At 39.8% G+C, this 19,265-nt stretch overlaps 1 protein-coding gene across 3 annotated transcripts in view; it reads right to left on the bottom strand.

Annotated features, from left to right (window-relative positions):
• TRAPPC9 (trafficking protein particle complex subunit 9) overlaps window positions 1–19,265 on the bottom strand; it is a 553,794-nt gene that overhangs the window by 506,648 nt on the left and 27,881 nt on the right. For all 3 annotated transcript variants that reach the window (XM_075415508.1, XM_075415510.1, XM_075415509.1), the window contains 2 exons: window positions 11,947–12,163; window positions 9,295–9,438 (listed from right to left, as the gene is read on the bottom strand). In XM_075415508.1, the coding sequence (XP_075271623.1) occupies window positions 9,295–9,438; window positions 11,947–12,163 (361 nt within the window). The remainder of the gene's footprint in view (window positions 1–9,294; window positions 9,439–11,946; window positions 12,164–19,265) is intronic.

The following is a 19,265-nucleotide window of genomic DNA, read 5'->3' as shown; positions in this document are numbered from 1 at the left end:
TCAGTAGGTAAACTACTCAACAGTATTAATGATTTTTTCAAGTTAAAAAATACCAAGAGACCTTGGTACCCACCTTAACATAAAGCGGAGGAAATGAAGCATAGATCACTTCCAGGACAATAAAAACCGTTAAGGACTGCTGCAAAGCTGCTTCTGGCCAAAGCAGGGTTTGTAAAAATTTACAGATACAACGGCATAACCGTTAAACACACCTGATTTTGTGTGTTGGGTGGAAGAAGCACAGAGACAGAAGCTGCCAAGAACAACATGTTGATTTCTGTGGGACACTTTTTCCAATATACTGTTATGCAGAGTCACAAGAATTTGGCCAGAGAAGATTAACATGATTCAAAGTTTCAACAATTCTATTAGTGATATGAAAAGACTTGCTTGAGAACAGGACGGTTTTAATTGTTTACAGAACTAGACAACTGTCTGAAAACTTACAATGAAAACGTCAGCGCTCTCACAGAATCACAGAATGGTGGGGGTTGGAAGGGACTTCTGAGGATCATCTAAGTCCAGCCTCCCTGCCAAAGCAGGGTCACCTAGAACAGGCTGCACAGGACCTCATCCAGGTGGGTTTTGAATATCTCCAAAGAAGGAGACTCCACAACCTCTCTTGGCAACCTGTTCCAGTGCTTCGTCACTGTCAGAGTGAAGAAGTTCTTCCTCATCTTCAGGTGGAATGTCCTATGCTTCAGTTTGTGCCCGTTGCCCCTTGTCCTGTCACTGGGCACCACTGAAAAGTCTGTCCCCATGCTCCTAACATATAATTGAGTTTTCGAATCCTTTTAAAAAAAAAAGTTCTTCATTATCACTCCTAGATCTTATTCTTTTCTTAGCACATCCAGTCATACTCAATCAACATTGTATGGGGAGTTCACCAAAGTAATAGTAATATCCACATAGTTTCTTATAATTTACCCAGTACAGATATTCAATTTACTGAACTTCAGGTGAGTTCAAAAGATGGAATTCCGTTTACCTTACTTCAAGAGAAGCGTCGATGCCTAGGTCAGGGGCAGACACCTAGTCAGTACTGAGACAGCCAGATGTGCGTAAAGGGAGTGATGAATCTTGTCAAAGGAATCACTGGGATGGCCAGGATCATTCGGATGACCATGATGCAAACAGCTACACTGGAGACACACCTACTTCATTTACTTAGAAGAACTTCCATCCCTCTCTGAACTCTTAAAAAATGCAGGGCTACACTTGCCATTTGTAATTTTAAAATGAGAATGAAGACAACTTAAGAAATCCATTAATTGCAGCTGTTAGTGGTTCAACTATTAAATACAAATTCTTTTAGCATCTTTGCATGTTATCTGGTACCCGAAATTTATTACTACTCATTTTACAGTTCAGACCGCTCCCCACCATCAACCATTTCTAATTACACTTTGAAACAATTCCACAGATTTATTCTCTGCAGAGAAAGGACCAAGCCTCAGAATCTTCCTTCCTAAAAATAAACCCTTGATCAAAATTTTCTGAAACAGCTTAATCTTCCCTGAATGTCTCTTTTTATACCCCAATTATGTTTCAGTTCTGGCAGGCTTCCTGTTTCTAATATGTCTGAAGAAGTTATTAGCTTTCAAGAGTTCAGCAAGTTACGCCTCAAAAATCTTTTCTGGGCTTATGTTCCTCCCCCCCATTTAATTTAGCAGGGTTGACATTCCCTTCTACTTTCTATATTTGGACACAACATCCACTTGTATACAGTAATTTTTTTTTCCTCCTCCAATTGCATTTATTTTGCTGTTTAGCTACACTTGCTTTTTTCCTTTTTTTTTTAATTTATTTTAATGCAGAAGGAGAATACAATTACTGAGAATCTACTGTGACATCTTTAACCAGTCCCCATGGTACCAGCTTTACTTTTAATGTATCTCCTCCTTCCAAAATTTGATACTACTGTCAAGGTGGTTTGTTTGCTTTAAAATCATTCATATGAGTTTATAATTTATTTCTTATAATCTTGTTTCCTGTAACCTAAATATGAAGAACAGGAGAGAAAAAAAAGGTGAGGAGCACTATGGGAATAGACAGGAGGGATAGCAAACAGAGGGAATGGCAAACCACCAGCTCAAACTTAAAAAAAGGAGCTGAAGCTCTCAAGAACACTTGCTACAGCAATCTAAACAGGCAAAAAACCTGAGAAAGAGAGCAAGACACAAACAAGAGAACAGGATACGGCCAGGTGAACATACAGTAATAAGCTGCTCCAGCAGTCCCTCAAAACAAGAGGTGGTTGTAAATTACTCCATGCTCCAGAGTAGCAGCAGGTATTTAGAGGTTTATAGGTTATTCTTATCCCTTTCTCCAGTGAAATGCCATTTAGTCAAATTTGTGTGGGGACGTATAACTCACTAAGTGCCCATGCACCTTGATTTTATTTTCCCAGGTGTTTGGGTGGAAATTCAAGACAATGTTTTAAGTAAAGAAGAGTGTGGCCAGCAGGACGAGGGAGGTTCTCCTTCCCCTCTACACTGCCCTGGTGAGGCCTCATCTGGAGTACTCTGTCCAGTTCTGGGCTCCCCAGTTCAAGAAAGATGAAGAGCTACTGGAGAGAGTCCAGCGGAGGGCTACAGGATGATGAGGGGACTGGAACATCTCCCCTACGAGGAGAGGCTGAGGGAGCTGGGCTTGTTCAGCCTGAAGAAGAGAAGGTTGCGAGGGGACCTAATAAATGCTTATAAATATCTGAAGGGTGGGTGTCAGGAGGATGGGGCCAAGCTCTTTTCAGTGGTGCCCAGTGACAGGACAAGGGGCAATGGGCACAAACTGAGGCACAGGAAGTTCCGTCTGAACATGAGGAAGAACTTCTTCCCTCTGAGGGTGACGGAGCACTGGAACAGGCTGCCAAGAGGAGTTGTGGAGTCTCCTTCTCTGGAGATATTCAAGACCCGCCTGGACAAGGCCCTGTGCAGCCTGCTGTAGGTAACCCTGCTTCAGCAGGAGGGTTGGACTAGATGACCCACAGAGGTCCCTTCCAACCCCTACTATTCTGTGATTCTGTGATAAAGATCCTCAGAAATTGAGCCTAGTGCCTATAGGCTTGGCAGAAGGGTTACACTTACGGGCATTTACACATTCACTTTTGGTCTGGCTGTCCCTTTTTAAGAGCCCAGTTTAATATTCTTTCTTATTTCCTATATTTCTAGATAGCAATTTGAAATTTAAATACCACCAAGTGAATGCAGCATATGCAATGTGTTCTATAAATAAAAACGGCCAGAAAATACTGCATGGTTTCCTCTTTCAAGCTGTGAGATAGAAAGGCATATTTTAAGAGTTGTCAGACACCACGTCTGACATCATCAAATTACGACCAGCCCAGGCTTAACCATAATTTCTAAAGACAAAAAAACGTTTGGGGATTTTTTTTTCTTAGATGAAGCTCATCACTTCTTTGCGAAAGGCACAGACCTCACCCCAGCAGCTGACATGTCAGCCATCACCTGAGCGCAGCAGTCTTGAAAGGAGGATGAAAAGGTTCTGAAAGCGATTTCAGATTATTGGCAAGCAGTCCCTGGTCCTCCAACTACCAACAACTCTCAGCTGTCAAGGCATCAAAGTGGTCTGCCCAGCCAACACTGACAAGTCCGTCACAACTGATCTAGAGGATGAGGGGAACCGAAATAGTGTTCAGCATAAATTTTGGCAGACGTTTTTCATCAGGGACAACGATCTCAGCACAGGCTGAGAATAAGCACCTTCTGGAAGGTAAGAGATTGTTTTCATGAGAAAATAACCTGGAGCCAAACTTACAAACCTCTAAGGTTTGCACGGCATGGATCAATGTGTCATATGATTTTTAAGTGCCAAGTAATAGCTAGTACGGCAGCAGGGATAGGATCCGGCCCCCATGGAGTTCATGCAGCCATGGCATGCAGTTGCTATCTGAGATGAACCATAAAAACAACTCCTGACCAAGTAATGGTCTGAGCCACTCCGTGGTATTTCCCGTGCAATGCCTGTATAGAGATATATAAAAGCAGGCATAACTGAAAATCAAAATCCATGCACAGAAATCCCTCCTAATGGAGACTGATGAACTCCTATCACAAGGTTTGCTTCTGAAGACAAAATATCCAGCTACAGCAAGGAAACCCCCTTCATCACATGCAGCACCTCGTCTGTCCCCTGGCTGAAGAGAAGTATCATAACAAGTTAAGTCATTCACTAAAGAGTTCATGTCTTTCGGCAGAATCAATGACTGTGGCCAGAGTGACGAGTATCCCCTCTGGGGAGGACGTGCCTCTATCAAAGCGGTATCTGTAATCAAGCCCAGGATATGATTTTTAGGTTGCTAGGGCTAAAACCAGTTTCTTCATGACATCAGTAGAAAGACAAATAAGCTATAATTGTTCAAAATCTTGTACTCGGTGAGCAAAGAAGCCCTGATAACCAGATCAGCAAAACTGGAACAACAAGCCTATCTTGTCTGCCAAGCTGCCAGACATTTTGTGCTCATGGCTGTGGAACTTATCCTATTTATTTTTGGTCACTGCTGCTGCTGAAAAGATTAAAGGCAAAGGTCATCACAGAAAGACTCTGAATTACGTGATACCCAGTATTCTTTGTCTTTCTCGTGCACTATTCTTTGTCTTTCTGGTGTTGAAAGGTAAACATGTACATACGTGAAAGGTCATGTGGTCATTCTTCAGACTGTTAGCCAACATGGTTCTGTTTCTAAAGAGAGTATTCGTGTTAATCTAGTGAATTATAAGAGCAGCAGAACGATGTTTTGAGACACCAAAGGCCTTGCTAATGCTGTAGTAGTACGTGTGCTGACAATCCAGTTGGCTGGAGAAGCACCTAAAGGGTCCCAAGAGAGCTCAGACAATCATGTAGGCTGTATCCAAAATCAATAACCATATGGAAGAGAAGAAAAAAATATATAAATTCATAGAATCACTAAGGTTAGGAAAGACCTCTAAGATCATCAAGTCCAACCATCAACCCAACACCACCAGGCCTGCCAAACCATGTCCCAAAGTGCAATATCTACACATTTTTTGAACACCTCCAGAGATGGGGACTCCACTACTTCCCTGGGCAGCCTGTTCCAATGCCTGACCACTCTTTCAGGAAAGAAATTTTTCCTAATATCCAATCTAAACCTCCCCTGACACAAGTTAAGGCCATTGCCTGTCGTCCTATCACTAGTTACCTGGGAGAAGAGACCAACAGCTGCCTCACTGCAACCTCCTTTCAGGTAGTTGTAGAGAGCAATAAGGTCTCCCCTTCACGTTGTCAACATTGTCATTTGTCTTGTTACCTTTGCCTGCTGACTATCCAGGACCAACAGGTAGAACTGGTGTCAAAAGGCCACCATGCACCTTCATTTTAGCCTCCACAATCTCAAACCCCTGCCAAACTGCTTTGGGAACCAACCTCTGTCCTGAAGTCTGGTAACAGAGAATGCAGCTGGAATTAACAGTGGTGACTCACAGAGGTCCCTTCCAACCCCTACCATTCTGTGTGTGATTCTGTGTGTGATTCTGTGTGTGTGTGTCCAATGATACAAGAATCAATTATGCACAGGAATGACCAACAGGCACCCTAGGATGTTTGAGGAAGTACTTCTAGGTATTGTTCTCTCCATCGCCTACTGTCACTCATCTCAAGAATAATGGCATCCAGAACATTGGTCAACAGATGAAAAATTACTTCTGCATGTTTAACGCAAGGCAGAATCATCATAGAGTCAGTAGTTTCATTAGTAAGTACATGACAGATGGAGCAGTAGAGATCTCAGATGTGAAGCCTGTCATCTCACTAGAAGGCTGAAAAGAACTGAAGTGCAACAACAATCATAGGACAGAAATCTCAATGGCAAAGGTATACCGAGAAGCACTGAAGGAAAAAGAGATGAAGGAATGAAGCATTCCTGGTTTCATCCTATGCCATGAATGGTGAGAATAGGTGCACCAAGATCCTTGCCACCAAAAGCAAAACAGCAGGCATGACAGTTGGAAACCTACTGAATGTCTGAAACAACATTGGCTTGCAGGCATGACGGACATGCTCTCCTCAAGTGGTTTCTGGGTGGACAGTCACATTTTGGTAACAGCTGTTTCCACGTAGCCCTGTGTTTCGACAGGCCCTAACTAACTCAGAATCATTTGCACACAGTACAAATCACAGTCCTTTGAAGTAGTATGGACATTATCAATCAAGATCCACAATAAAATACTGGGTTTTTTTCCAAGTGTCTGACCTCACCCAAATCAAATTCAGTGTGAGTTGTACACACAGTGTTATGTTTCAAAAAGCATTATGCAAAAGATAAATTTAATTCCAATAAACTTTGCAACTGCACATTTTAATTCTTATTTAAAGAAAGAGTGATTCTCAAGGGCTTGTTAACATTAAAACATAATGGCTTGAGATTAGAGAACTTTTACGCAGAATTTGGTACCTCTTTATTGCTAAGCAGAAGACTGCATTTTACATATTCATGTAACTAAATAGCTTAATTTTAAATCAGATTTTTAGCTTCTGTGTTGTTAAAATAGTGACTGACATCTCCCATTTACTTGATGATACTTTTTATTCAGATTTGCCAGGTTGCATGGTTGGAAACTGTAATTCAAGTAAACATATACAAAAGTTTTATTTTAAAATAATTAACAAGTGTCATTCCATTAAAATAAAAGAAAATTTTCTTTTAAACACAAACCAGTTTTGACTATGCATTTGTGTTCCCTGAATAAAAAGCAAACGCTTCTAATTAATAGATCTTTCATTAGAACTACTAAATCTCATCTTCTGAACTTTTACTTGAAGTGAAGAAGAAATCATTTTTTTCTGTTTTCTGAAGTCCCAGTATCTCAGCTTCAGTGGAACTAATAAATGAACAGAATTAGATTAACAAACTAGAATGAGAGAATACTCCTTTTCTGTGTCTAGAGACAGCTAATCCTGAGACAATAAGGGTTAGAAGGTCAGGTTCCAGACCCAAATATTTAGCTAGTAACTTACTTTCAGCTTAGTTTTCACTTCTATTTGTTCTGTTTTTAAAGATGATCTGCAGACTACTTGAATTTTAAATAGAAGTGTAGGATTTAACTTCTATTATCAATTACAAGCTTTAAAAATATGAAGTTTATTTGATTTAAGGAAAAACACATACAGGTAAAAAATTAAGTTTTAAAAAGAGTGAGTTTTCCCCCACCTAGTAACTGGTAACTTGGCAACCTTCTATGCAGCACAGAAAAATAATAAAATCTTAGCATTCTTCAACTCCAGTGCTACTATACTACTTCAGTTTCCTAATTAAACTTTTAATTGATTAAGAAACCTGCAAGTTTCAGTCATGCGATTATCAGAGAAGAATACTCATTACAACACTATTGAAAAGTTCATATTACAAGGGAAACAGTTCACAGAGTTAAAACAGTAAGCAGCATAATTCCGTGCTTTCAAATCATCCTGCTTTCGTCCTTTACTACAATCCAAGGTTGAAGGGGTTTTATTGGTTTATTTTTCCTGACATTCTGATATTTTAAGAAGAACTATAAGTTTAAAGTCATTTTCTATGCTAAATGGACTCATGAACTACATCACACCATATCAGTCTCAGAAGAATTACAAAAAAATTATAAGCCAGAAATATATTCCTGGCACTGTCATCCACACTTTAGTTTGGAACATGACTAACTGTGGCTGAGCAACACGCTATCAATAAAAGACTTGAAACACAAAAGCAAGTTCTATTTTGGATGTCTTCAGGAGAGAAGGAGAAAAAGATTCAGCTACATTTCAAACATATTGGAGAACATTTAGTCTGATTTTTCAAAGCCACTAAACATGACAGTTATCTTCAGTCTTATGAAACTGGAAGCTTTACTCAGACATATAAGGTCTGAAGACAAGAAACACAAAAGTTTCTTCTCTTTAAGATTTCAAACCTTTTTAGGATTAGGGATTAGCAATATCATATGTGGGCATGCGTAGTAGGTGATCTTAAAACTTTGTCTTTCAGCCAAACTTTCCATACATAAATCAACAAAGCTTCATTAAAAGTTCTGGAAAATCCAAGGACCTTTTGACAGCAAATAAGACCTACAGATAGAACGATAATTTATTCCAGTTCATGACTTCCTCTCCTTCCTCCACTACAGAATTGAGCCACTACACAGAGGGAATTCACTGGCAGGTAAAGACCTAAAGCCTGCCAGCAAAGTTCTTTGATGCAGGAGTCACGAAGGAGAGACATTTGGCCATAACTAAAGGAAAAAAGAGAAAAGAAAAAAAAACTACACTATTTTACTCCCATCTTCTTTATCATAAATGAGGGAATAACTGAAAAAAAAAAAAAAGTACTTTTTACCTAGCTTACTGTGAATCAAAAACATTTTTTAAAACCTTTCATCACTAGTTCAATCTCATTAATTTGATGAAAAGCTAACCTGTTTGAAATATTTTTCCTAAGAAACGTCATAAAAACAGTTGTCACTTTTTGCTTTTCCAGGTGATTTTGTAAATGCTGCATGGCCCTCCCCTACAAAAGAGTGCTCACATACATCACCATTTCTGAAAATCATCCACAGACACATTCATTCCATTGTCATCCACTAACAAATTTCATAAATCCCACTAAATTTACTGCTGAATTAAAATTTTTTTTAAACAAACCACAGAAACTTACAGAAGCTTAAGCCTCCTGTCCTAGTTAAACACTGTTTAATTCAACTCCATCACATTCAGCTTCTACCAGTTCATTGTCTCAAATACAGAGACAAGGATTGCCTGAGATTAATTCTGTATCCACACTATGAATGTTTTGTTAGAAAACATATTTCATCAGAAAACTCATGGTAGATTCAGGCTGAACTACCGGACATCTTCTTTTCTGAATTTACTTTTCAACCTCACCTCCTCTCAATCAGTTCATTAATAGCACTGACAAAAGCTGCTAGTATTTTTAAATAATGCGTCTTTTTTTTAAATCCACACACAAATTAAGCCCTCTGACCATATTCTTAATATTTACAGAGGAAACAATGCAGTAGGCTTGAGGCAGTCAACCTCAAGTCAACCTAGAAAACATTACAGGAAGTTTTATTTTAGATACTACACACCAAGGTCAGAACACTAGTATTTAAAACTGTACACATGATTGATTACCATCAGCAAGCTACCTCATGCATACACAGAATTCCCTAACTTCTGTGCACTCCATTACTGCTCAGATTAAGTATATTTCAAAACAAAGTCACATTATTTGACTTTACGACAGAAAAAAGTGCAAATAGCTCCTTCTTTCAAAAATCATACCTTGATCAGAAAGAAAATCCAGCATGGTCTGGAGAAGGAAAGACAGATGCCTGACGCATAGACCAGGATTGCCCATTCTTCTGGAAGCATATACCAGTTCATGAAGCAAACGCATCTGCACTGCAGCCCATCCTCTGTGGGTTCCTAAAAAGTTAAGCCATCATTTTATACTTTTTAAAGTTAGAAGTCATCACAAACCAACTGGTTTTGGTTTTCTTAATATACTAAGCAGTCATATAATGACACTTCTAAAAATTACCCAATGAAACCAGTAATTACAAAATCCAAACCTTGTACTCAACACAAAAGAAAAATTAGGATCTTTGAGTTTGCTTGAATATTTAAATGTGAAAGCATTTTCTGGTTTATATGCTTGTCTATTGACTAATAAATTTATCATTAAAATTCAGAAAATGAAGTTAACACTTCCCTTGAAGTAAAAACAAAATGATACACAAAAACTTTGAAGTTTTATAGTTTTTACATTCTCTGAACAAGAAATTCACATGAGATTTCATAGAAACTTCATTTTTATCCAAATCAAGCACTTCTTAACCGTCTTCAAAGATCAAGCAAAAGATACTTTCTCTAAACGATTTCCTGGCCATTAAAAGTCAGTAAAAAGCAATAAAACTACAGGGCATGAGGCACATTTCCTGATTTTCAGTCTTTAAAAACTAAGTTTCAGACTATAAATTATTTCATATTTGCAAAGTGTCTATGCTAACAATAAATAGAGCATCATAATGTAACTTTTCTTTCAAAAACATAATATGCAGTAGTCTTCATGAAATTTAATCTGCTTTTAGTAGTAAGCAAGAGCAGTAATTTTTAAATAACAGATATTCTAAGATGTAATACTTCATAAACTTCTAAACAGCCTTCCTTCTAATATTACACTTCGGCGTCTGGCAAACTTTTCTAGAACTACTTACTGCAACCAAACCTTGAGTGTTTATATTTTGCACACAAGAGTCTCATTATTTTTCATGTGTGAAATGTCGTTCTTGTCAAGTAGTTCTTACAGCTTACAGTGATCTTTCTGTATGTCTCAGCCATTTTAAGGGTAAAATCTGACAAAGCACTGAAGTGCAACATAAAGGATGAAAAGAGAGACACCAATCATATAACTTGGGTTTTTTTAACCATCACTTCTTGCAGAACTTCTACAACCTCTTCTCCCAACACAGTCCCATCCCAGACTTCTCTTCCATCACAAGCCACAGCATATTTTTTCCAGTACATTCCCACTTCCTACACTCTTTGTCATCTTTCTATCTAGTCCACTTGGCATTTTCTGCCTCCGCTCACATGATTTCTTTCAGTGACTGCTAAAATCACACCAGTTGAAAAGAAAAAAATGACCATCCACATGTATGGTGGGTTGTCTACATGCCTGTTTCATCAACGGAGCTAAGAGAGCTTCTCCATATTCTCCTTTGACTGAATTGACTAGATAGCTCCATTATTGGAATGGCTAATGACCTGGCATATACAGAAACAAGTGAACTTAAATGACAACATCAAACTGGAATCCCAACAACAGTCAACGTACTCTCACAAAAGCGAGAATACTCTGGCTGCTGTTCATTCATATTTAAACCAGTTCGGAGTTTTCATACTGGTGAACTCCACCTCCTTTCCACCAATACATGCTCAGCCCATTGCTTGTTGCTCCTCTCCTGCAGCTACAACATTTAGTGAACGGTCCCCAAAAATGCTGCTATACAAAAGAATGCAAGTTTTTGGGCAACATGAGAAGGTTTGCTCAAAAGGAGTTCCCAAGCAGCACATGAGCTGTCTCTTCCTTTAGAGGAAAAATGCAGCACAGTGTATTAAAATTAAGACAACTTTTAATATTATTACTTTATATACAGCTTTTTTATACACTGATAAAATTGCTGAAACATAGCTCACCTAAAGAAAGGCAGCAAGCAGCGCATAACTTGCCGAACGTGAACACAGTATTTAACAGCTGCAAGAACTGACATGTGTTCTTATGGACTATTTTTCCTTTGTTTTTTAACAGATGCAACAAAACAGTAATTTAAACGATATATAGCATCTAAAAACTGTTGAAATGCCTTAACCAAATGCTACTCTTACAGATGACATCACTCTGATCTAATTTGTGGAAAAATGTGACGTATTTGACCCTGCAGATACAATTACATTATATGTATGTATGTGTGTCTGTATACAAAAATATGTAAAAGAATCTTTAATTCTTTCATTTTAAGATCAAACAGCAACAAATAACAAAAGAAAGCAAATTTCTGATACACAAGCTGGAGGCACTTTAATTGAAAAAATACTCAAAAATAAAATATGATCTTTTTTGTACTGAAAAGTGTATAATCAAAACCAAAGACATTACTGAAAAAGCATAGAAATTAAGCTGTCATAAATAAAATGTAATTATTTGCTGCAAACAGAGGAAGACAGCAACACAAACTGCAGTGGCTTGAAGAAATCTGAAGTTATTGAAAGCAACACTAAGAAAAAGTGAAGGTGCAGTGTTAAAGAACTGCTCTATTTGCCGCAATTAGTTTCAGATAGGTAAATGACTTTGGTTTAATTTTAAATCTCTAAAGGAAATTAGCCAGCTGAGTGACCTACTGTGCTAAGCCATATTTTCCCAGAGCCACTTACCTTTGCTGAAATCTTTAGGATCCAATGATAAGCTGTAGCCAGGGAGTGTTTCCAGCAGCAGTTTGTAGCAGGCCCTCCAGCCAGGTTCGGGGATGCTAGGGGCAGCGCACTGCATTGCTGCTATACGCTTGAAAAAAGCAGACTTGCGGTGAAAACCAATACGTTCATACAGCTCAGAAAGAATGCTGTAACGCTGGATTTTTTCCTCTTCTGAAAGCTGAAATTTAAAGGGAAAAGAAAAAAGGATTGTTTTTAATAAAAATTTTAAAGTGCATGTCTTGAGTTTTTTTAAAAAAAAGTAACAGGAGGAAAAAAACATGTCGCAGACGTATCTCCAACACTACAGAAGGCCGATGATTTTGCATATAGCCAGTGATGGCAGCTTCTACTGCCAGCAAAACTTAAGCTTGCTTCAAGTTCAACATCTAACTAAAGCAGCAAAGTCAGAGTTCTTTGGCAACTTTATTTGTCAGTACTACTAATAAGTAAATAGTCAAATCAGTCAGTAACAGCTAAACAGCTCCACAATTTATGGAAGATATTTAACATGATATTCATGTGTACAATAACAACGCAAAAATATACCACTTACAAAATCTATTGATTAAGTTAAACATTTTCATCCCTTCAAGACTAAAATTAATTCACAATCTCGAAATCTCAGGCTATGAATGCAAAGAAACTACTGCCTCAGATTTGATATTTCTCTGATCTTATAAACCACAAAATTTTCATTCCATGATACTATACCTATGCAGACTGTCAACTAGTGAGGAAGAATTTAGAGAAAGGTTAAGCCCCATGAAGCTTAAAGTCGAAATAAACTTCATGAGTAACTACCAACATGTGCTTCTTTAGCTTATCAATATATGGGCACAAGTCCCAAGTAACCATTCTTCCCCCTCTGCTTTGAGTGACAATCTTGCTTTGAAATCAGCCAGTCAAGAAGAAACTGTCGCAGAAACTCTGGAAGCTACCAACTACTTCAGGTCTACCTTAGGCCGGTAACTAGTGATGTCCCCCAGGGGTCAGTACTCAGCCCGGTCTTGTTCAAATTGTTCATCCATGACTTGGATGAAGAGGTAGAGTGTACCCTTAGCAAGTTTGCTGATGACACCAAACTGGGAGGACTGGTGGATACACCAGAAGGCTGTGCTGCCATTCAGCGAGACCTGGGCAGGCTGGAGAGTTGGGCGCAGAGGAACCTGATGAAGTTCAACAAGGGCAAGTGCAGGGTCCTGCACCTGAGGAGGAATAATCTCATGCATCAGTACAGGCTCAGGGCGGACCTGCTGGAGAGCAGCTCTGTGGAGAGGGACCTGGGTGTGCTGGTGGACGACAGGTTAACCATGAGCCAGCAGTGTGCCCTGGTTGCCAAGAAGGCCAATGGGATCCTGGGGTGCATTAAGAAGAGTGTGGCCAGCAGGACGAGGGAGGTTCTCCTTCCCCTCTACACTGCCCTAGTGAGGCCCCATCTGGAGTACTGTGTCCAGTTCTGGGCTCCCCAGTTCAAGAAAGATGAGGAACCACTGAAGAGAGTCCAGCAGAGGGCCACGAGGATGACGAGGGGACTGGAGCATCTCTCCTACGAGGAAAGGCTGAGGGAGCTGGGCTTGTTCAGCCTGAAGAAGAGAAGGCTGCGAGGGGACCTTATAAATGCTTACAAATATCTTAAGGGTGGGTGTCAGGAGGATGGGGGCAAACTCTTTTCAGTTGTGCCCAGCGACAGGACAAGGGGCAATGGGCACAAACTGAAGCACAGGAAGTTCCGTCTGAACATGAGGAAGAACTTCTTCCCTCTGAGGGTAACGGAGCACTGGAACAGGCTGCCCAGGGAGGTTGTGGAGTCTCCTTCTCTGGAGATATTCAAGACCCGCCTGGACAAGGTCCTGTGCAGCCTGCTGTAGGTGACCCTGCTTCGGCAGGAGGGTTGGACTAGATGACCCACTGAGGTCCCTTCCAACCCCGAACATTCTGTGATTCTGTGATACCACCCAGCAACAAGCAATATTGAGTTTTGAAGATGGACAAATGCTGACACCTAGTGCACAGTATCTGGCATGCACAACCAAAAGCAATATAAAATCTTTTAAATGGCTCTAAAGCTGCTAACACATTTTGCAAAGGCGTTTAAAATGGCAAACTTCATACCAAAATAGCACTAAAGGACAGAAACAGCGTTTCTGCAACTCATTCTTCAGAACTGAAAGGATCAGTCAGTTGATTCTGCGCATTTAACTTCAGCTACTTAAAGCCTTTGGAAGTCGAAAGAAGATGCTAGCCACACTGGTTCACTTTTACAGGAATAATTAGGTCTTATAAATGAAGCTTCAAAACATTTTTTAGTCACTTAATTCCTAATATAATTCCCCCAAAAATGGTCTGTTTTCAAAAGTGACTTATTTTGGACATAGCGATACGAGAGACCTCAAAGAAGCCGATAGTTTTCTGAAGGCACCGTGACCTTATCTGATAGTTCAAATTTTAGAAGTTCAAAAGATCAAAAGACACAGACAGATAGACTAGCAAATCATTTTAGAAAGTTTCAGACTATTTTTGAAGCTGATGTTGCCATTTTCCCTCAGAACTGACAGCACAAGACGATGTCGAAGGCAAAAATACCACCCATCCACATAAAAGACCAATGTCTGTGCCAAGAGTTGTAAAAAGGCGATTGCACCAAGCTGAAAACTTCCATGAATCACTGAAGCTGGGAAGAAAACAAGGCACAAGAAGAAAATACGGAACACTTTTAAACCAGTTTATTAGAATCCCCAAAAGCTATCATTCAAAAAGAATATGAGGTGTCAGATTAAGGTTACCTACTCCATCAGAAAAAAAAGCTGCTCCACCTTATTTTTTTTCTTCTCATTTTTCCATTCATGTCATTTTTGAAAAGTTAGCACAATAAAAAAATATGGCAGCAGAGGTGAAAAGGGCATGAGTGCATGATCATGTATTTAAGTTAGAAAAGATAAAAAAAAAACCCTATCAAAAGCTATTCCTCAAATACATAATACTGTCAAAGTTCACGCACCTACGGAAACTAAATTTTTAAGATGAGAAAAGGTAGACATGAGCTCTCACTAATAATTGGAACAGCTATCAGAAAGGCAACAGATTCTCAGAAAGTTTTATATTTATCATATTTGAGTAAGTTTGCTACCTAACTTATTGCTTTAATGATTGTCCACAAAGTTACTCAAATATTTTCTGCAGTTGCAGGAAACTGTTTTTTCGTCACCACAAAGATAGCAAAATTGCATTTTCCTTCGGCACAAATAGATATGTGTTACCACCAAGGGATGTGAAAGACAAAGAAAAAAAAAAAAATCCACCACACAGACACTCCAAGAAATTCATTCTGGGAAGACTACAGCAGGCATTCTGCAGGCTGTTAATGTAGCATTCACAAACATCTTTCCTGACCTTACAAATTTATAAAATCTTAAGGCCTATAAAGCAGCTGCAAAATTGCCAACACCTGAAGCACAGCATCTTTTCCATCTAGTTAATTTTCATTTAACTGTTCTAAAAAACCAAGTTAGCAACTGTACCTGTAAAGGTTGTAGTTTACTACCCCAGCAACTGAGCCAGTTTTTTCACAGGCTTGTTTTAAGACAGGCTTTCAAGAGGGTAGCTTTTTATTTGTTTTTTAATTATCCCTTACTACATTAAAATTCTATAATCTCACTTTCTTTGTAATTAGATGTTACAATTTATTCCTCGTAACTAGATGCAAAGATAAGCCTTATTACCCTGCAGCTCTCCTATAATGAGAAAACACCAATTACACAATGTTACTAGACTGGGCAGAAGATTGAATATATTGAAAAAAACTAATTTTCCTGTTTATCAGACGCATACACTTTATCCTGTGAGGTGTTTTTTCTGCTATTGAATATTGGTAGTGCTGGTGTTCTGTCTACATGCAAGATAAAAACACAGTCTCACAGTTTGTTTCCCTAACCTATCACAGGATGATTTCTCCTTTGAGTTAGTTCAAATTATAAATATAACTATTATCTGCTTCCATACTATATACAGTAAATCTTGAAGAGTTGTACATATAATTCCCAGCCATACCTTTCTTTATGGAAAATACATTCCCCAACACTGGAAAGATTATCTTATTCATTTTTCTCATAATAATGCTTTCTAGAAACATTTCCACCCAAGAAAATGACAAAACAGTAGACGTGCAGTTACAAGCTAGATGAATGTCATCCGTGATTGAAATCAATAAAGGTAAAGAACGGCTCACAGCTCAGCAGTGGGCCTCAATGCCCAAATAATCAACATTGTCAAGGTGTCAGTTTGTGTTTTTTTTCAAAGCAACCATATACTGAACTTCTACAGCGGCATAATGACAACAGCAGACACAGCTGACCTCAGGAAACGAGCAAGTGATCATTAGGTATACAAGGTACTGAAGGAAGGGGTTAAAAGGGATTTTAGTAGAAGTAGCATTACCTAATAATTACTGTGCATTTAAAGAGAACTGATAGTGTTTATCTATTGTGTAAATTAACTGAAGCAGAGAGTCTTGCATCTCCATACGACGGGGTTAGTTCCTGATAGGGGCTGGGAGTCGCCTAGAACCGGTTAAGACCGACCCTGCTGTATGGATGGGAGCCAGAAGAGAATTGAGTTTGCGCAGAAACAAAGGTCAATCAGTGAACACCGTGATGAAGAGGATGAGCCTTCATCTTGGGACCCCCGACGACCACCACCAGGAGGCACTGCGCAAGCGCAGCTGGGAGGAGTCTATGGAAATTACTTCTTGGAGCTGATTTTAATATGGAAATTACTTCTTGGAACTAATTTTAGTATGAAGCAGAGATAGGTTATGCATAGATACAGGCATATTGGTAAATCTAATGCATTTGTAATACTTGATTGCATAAGTTGAAGAGACAAGTTGCTGCTCGGCACGCACGACTTTGGTGGGACTACCCCCCGTGCCACCCGGCGCGGAATAAGCATACCTACTTTACAATCTTACAGACTGTGGAGTCTGCTTTCCACACATCAGTACAGCAGGAAATTCAGTGGAAAAGACCCAATCCAAACTATAAATATGATTTTTAAAAATTAAAAAACAGTGAATACCAATATCACTTGAGAAGAAAAAATATCATGACCCTTAGTATCCAGTTTAACATATCTTTTTTTCTAGAACACATCTACTGAGTGCCATCATCATCTAGTTTGATTTCCCATGTTGTGCAAAAGACAGAGTTACACTCAGTGATACAGAATCATCACAGAACAGCCTAGGTTGGAAGGGACCTCGAAAGATCCTCTGGTGGGAAAGGCAGCCTAGATGAGATCATCTAGCAGCCTGTCCAGCAGCATCTTGAAAACCTCCAGCAATGTGGACTCCGCCATGTGCCTGGGGAGGTTGTTCGAATCAATGATTGTTCTTACTGAATTTTTTTTTTTTCTTGTATTGCAATGAAACGTCTCCCAGTGGAACTTGTACCCATTGCCCTTTGCCTTCTTCATGCGGCTCCTTGTGAGGAAAGAGTCTCTGTCCTCTGTGTAGCAGCTCTTTAAGTACTGGAATACGGTGATGAGATCCCCTCGGTGCCCTCTCCAGGGAGAAAAAGACCTAACTCCTTCAGTCGTTCCTTCCTCATCAGGCAGGTTCTCCATCATCTTCGTGGCACTCCTTGGATCCTCTCCAGTCTGTGCACGTCCTCCGTCCAGCTCTGGAGCCCTCAGCACAGGAAAGACACGGACCTGTTGCAGTGGGGCCAGAGGAGGCCACAAAAATGATCAGAGGAATGGAGCACCTCTCCTTTGAGGAAGGGCTGAGAGAGTTGGGGTTGTTCAGCCTGGAGAAGAGAAGGCTGCAGGGAGATCTTATTGTGGCCTTTCAGTACTTGAAGGGGGCTTATAGGAGAGATGGGGAAGGTATTTTCAGTAGGGCTTGTTGTGACAGGACAAGGACTAATGGTTTTAAACTAAGGGACGGTAGATTCAGACTAGATATAAGGAAAAGTTTTTTTACCATGAGGGTGGTGAAACACTGGAACAGGTTGCCCAGAGAGGCAGCAGAGGCCCCATCCCTGGAAACATTCAAGGCCAGGCTGGACGGGGCTCCGAGCAACCTGGTCTGGTTGAAGATGTTCCCGATCGCTGCATGGGGGTTGGGCTAGATGACCTCTAAAGGTCCCTACCATCTAAAAGCGTTCTGTGATTCTTTGATCACCACACTCTGAGTGTGGCCTGTTAGCCAATTTCCTGCCCACCTTGCAGGCCACCCATCCAGTCTGTATCTTGCCAGTTTGTTCAGGCTGTGGGAAACAGTGTCAGACGCTTTGCTGATGGTTGCTAGATGATATCTGCATTAACTCCCTAAATTCTGACTGAGCTACAACAAAAATACATAGTAGACCTGATTTTCATTTCAAGGTTTTCCAGACAGTGGGAGATCTGGCATTTATAGCATATATTTTATATAGCATGACAATGCTCACTAAGGCAGTCTTTAGATGCACAAGTATTTATTTGTGGGGTCAATACCTGATGGCATGCATCCAGTTCAAAGTTACTTCATGGAAAAAATGAAGAGGAAAGAACTAGAGCAGGAAGAAAAGCAGCGGGCCTTCCAGAACACCCTTCTCTGGTTCCCTCCAACGCAGCAGGCGACAAAAATGATGATGCCTTCTCACCATGCTTTTTCACCAGATGCGTTTCATCAGGACCCACTCAAACTCTTCTTGTTTCTATCTGGGACTGAGCTGACTGGGGCAAGATTTGATCAGGGCACGTGCTGCATGCTGTGACTAGCTGCCAAGCTTTGTGCTTCTGTATTATTAGGTAACACTTATCAGCTATTTAAATGACTTCTATACTTTGCCATTCACTAAGTCTTATTTTTTTCCTCTAATATAAAGTGAAAGTCACAACATTAGTGGTGTGAGGGAGAACGGGTGATTCTTGCAATGATGGTAATTGCGTCCATAAGAAAAACAACATAACAATACTGGAGTTTGCAGGCCACAAGAATAACAGCGCAAGAACAAGGGAAAAATTACTGCCACAGCAGTTTATACGAAAGGCTACAGAGCTGCCAGCAAAAGACAGACTACAGAATTAAAGAGAAGGCGCTTAGCACTGCAAGGATGAAAGCAGTTAAGGGACTCTGCAACAAAATTGATGATTTTTATGACAGCTTGTCAATTAACTTACTTCTCATTTATATTGGGTTAGAAAATTGACTCCACAAAAACAATTCTCCGCTAATGAAAGAAAGTATTCTGCCTACCTCATAAATCTGCTCTCCCAATCCAGGCTTAAGAAGCTCAATG

The sequence above is a fragment of the Opisthocomus hoazin genome, chromosome 3 (assembly GCF_030867145.1).
Source record: "Opisthocomus hoazin isolate bOpiHoa1 chromosome 3, bOpiHoa1.hap1, whole genome shotgun sequence".
In the NCBI taxonomy this organism is placed as follows: Eukaryota; Metazoa; Chordata; class Aves; order Opisthocomiformes; family Opisthocomidae; genus Opisthocomus; species Opisthocomus hoazin.
This window is presented reverse-complemented; position numbering and strand designations above follow the sequence as displayed.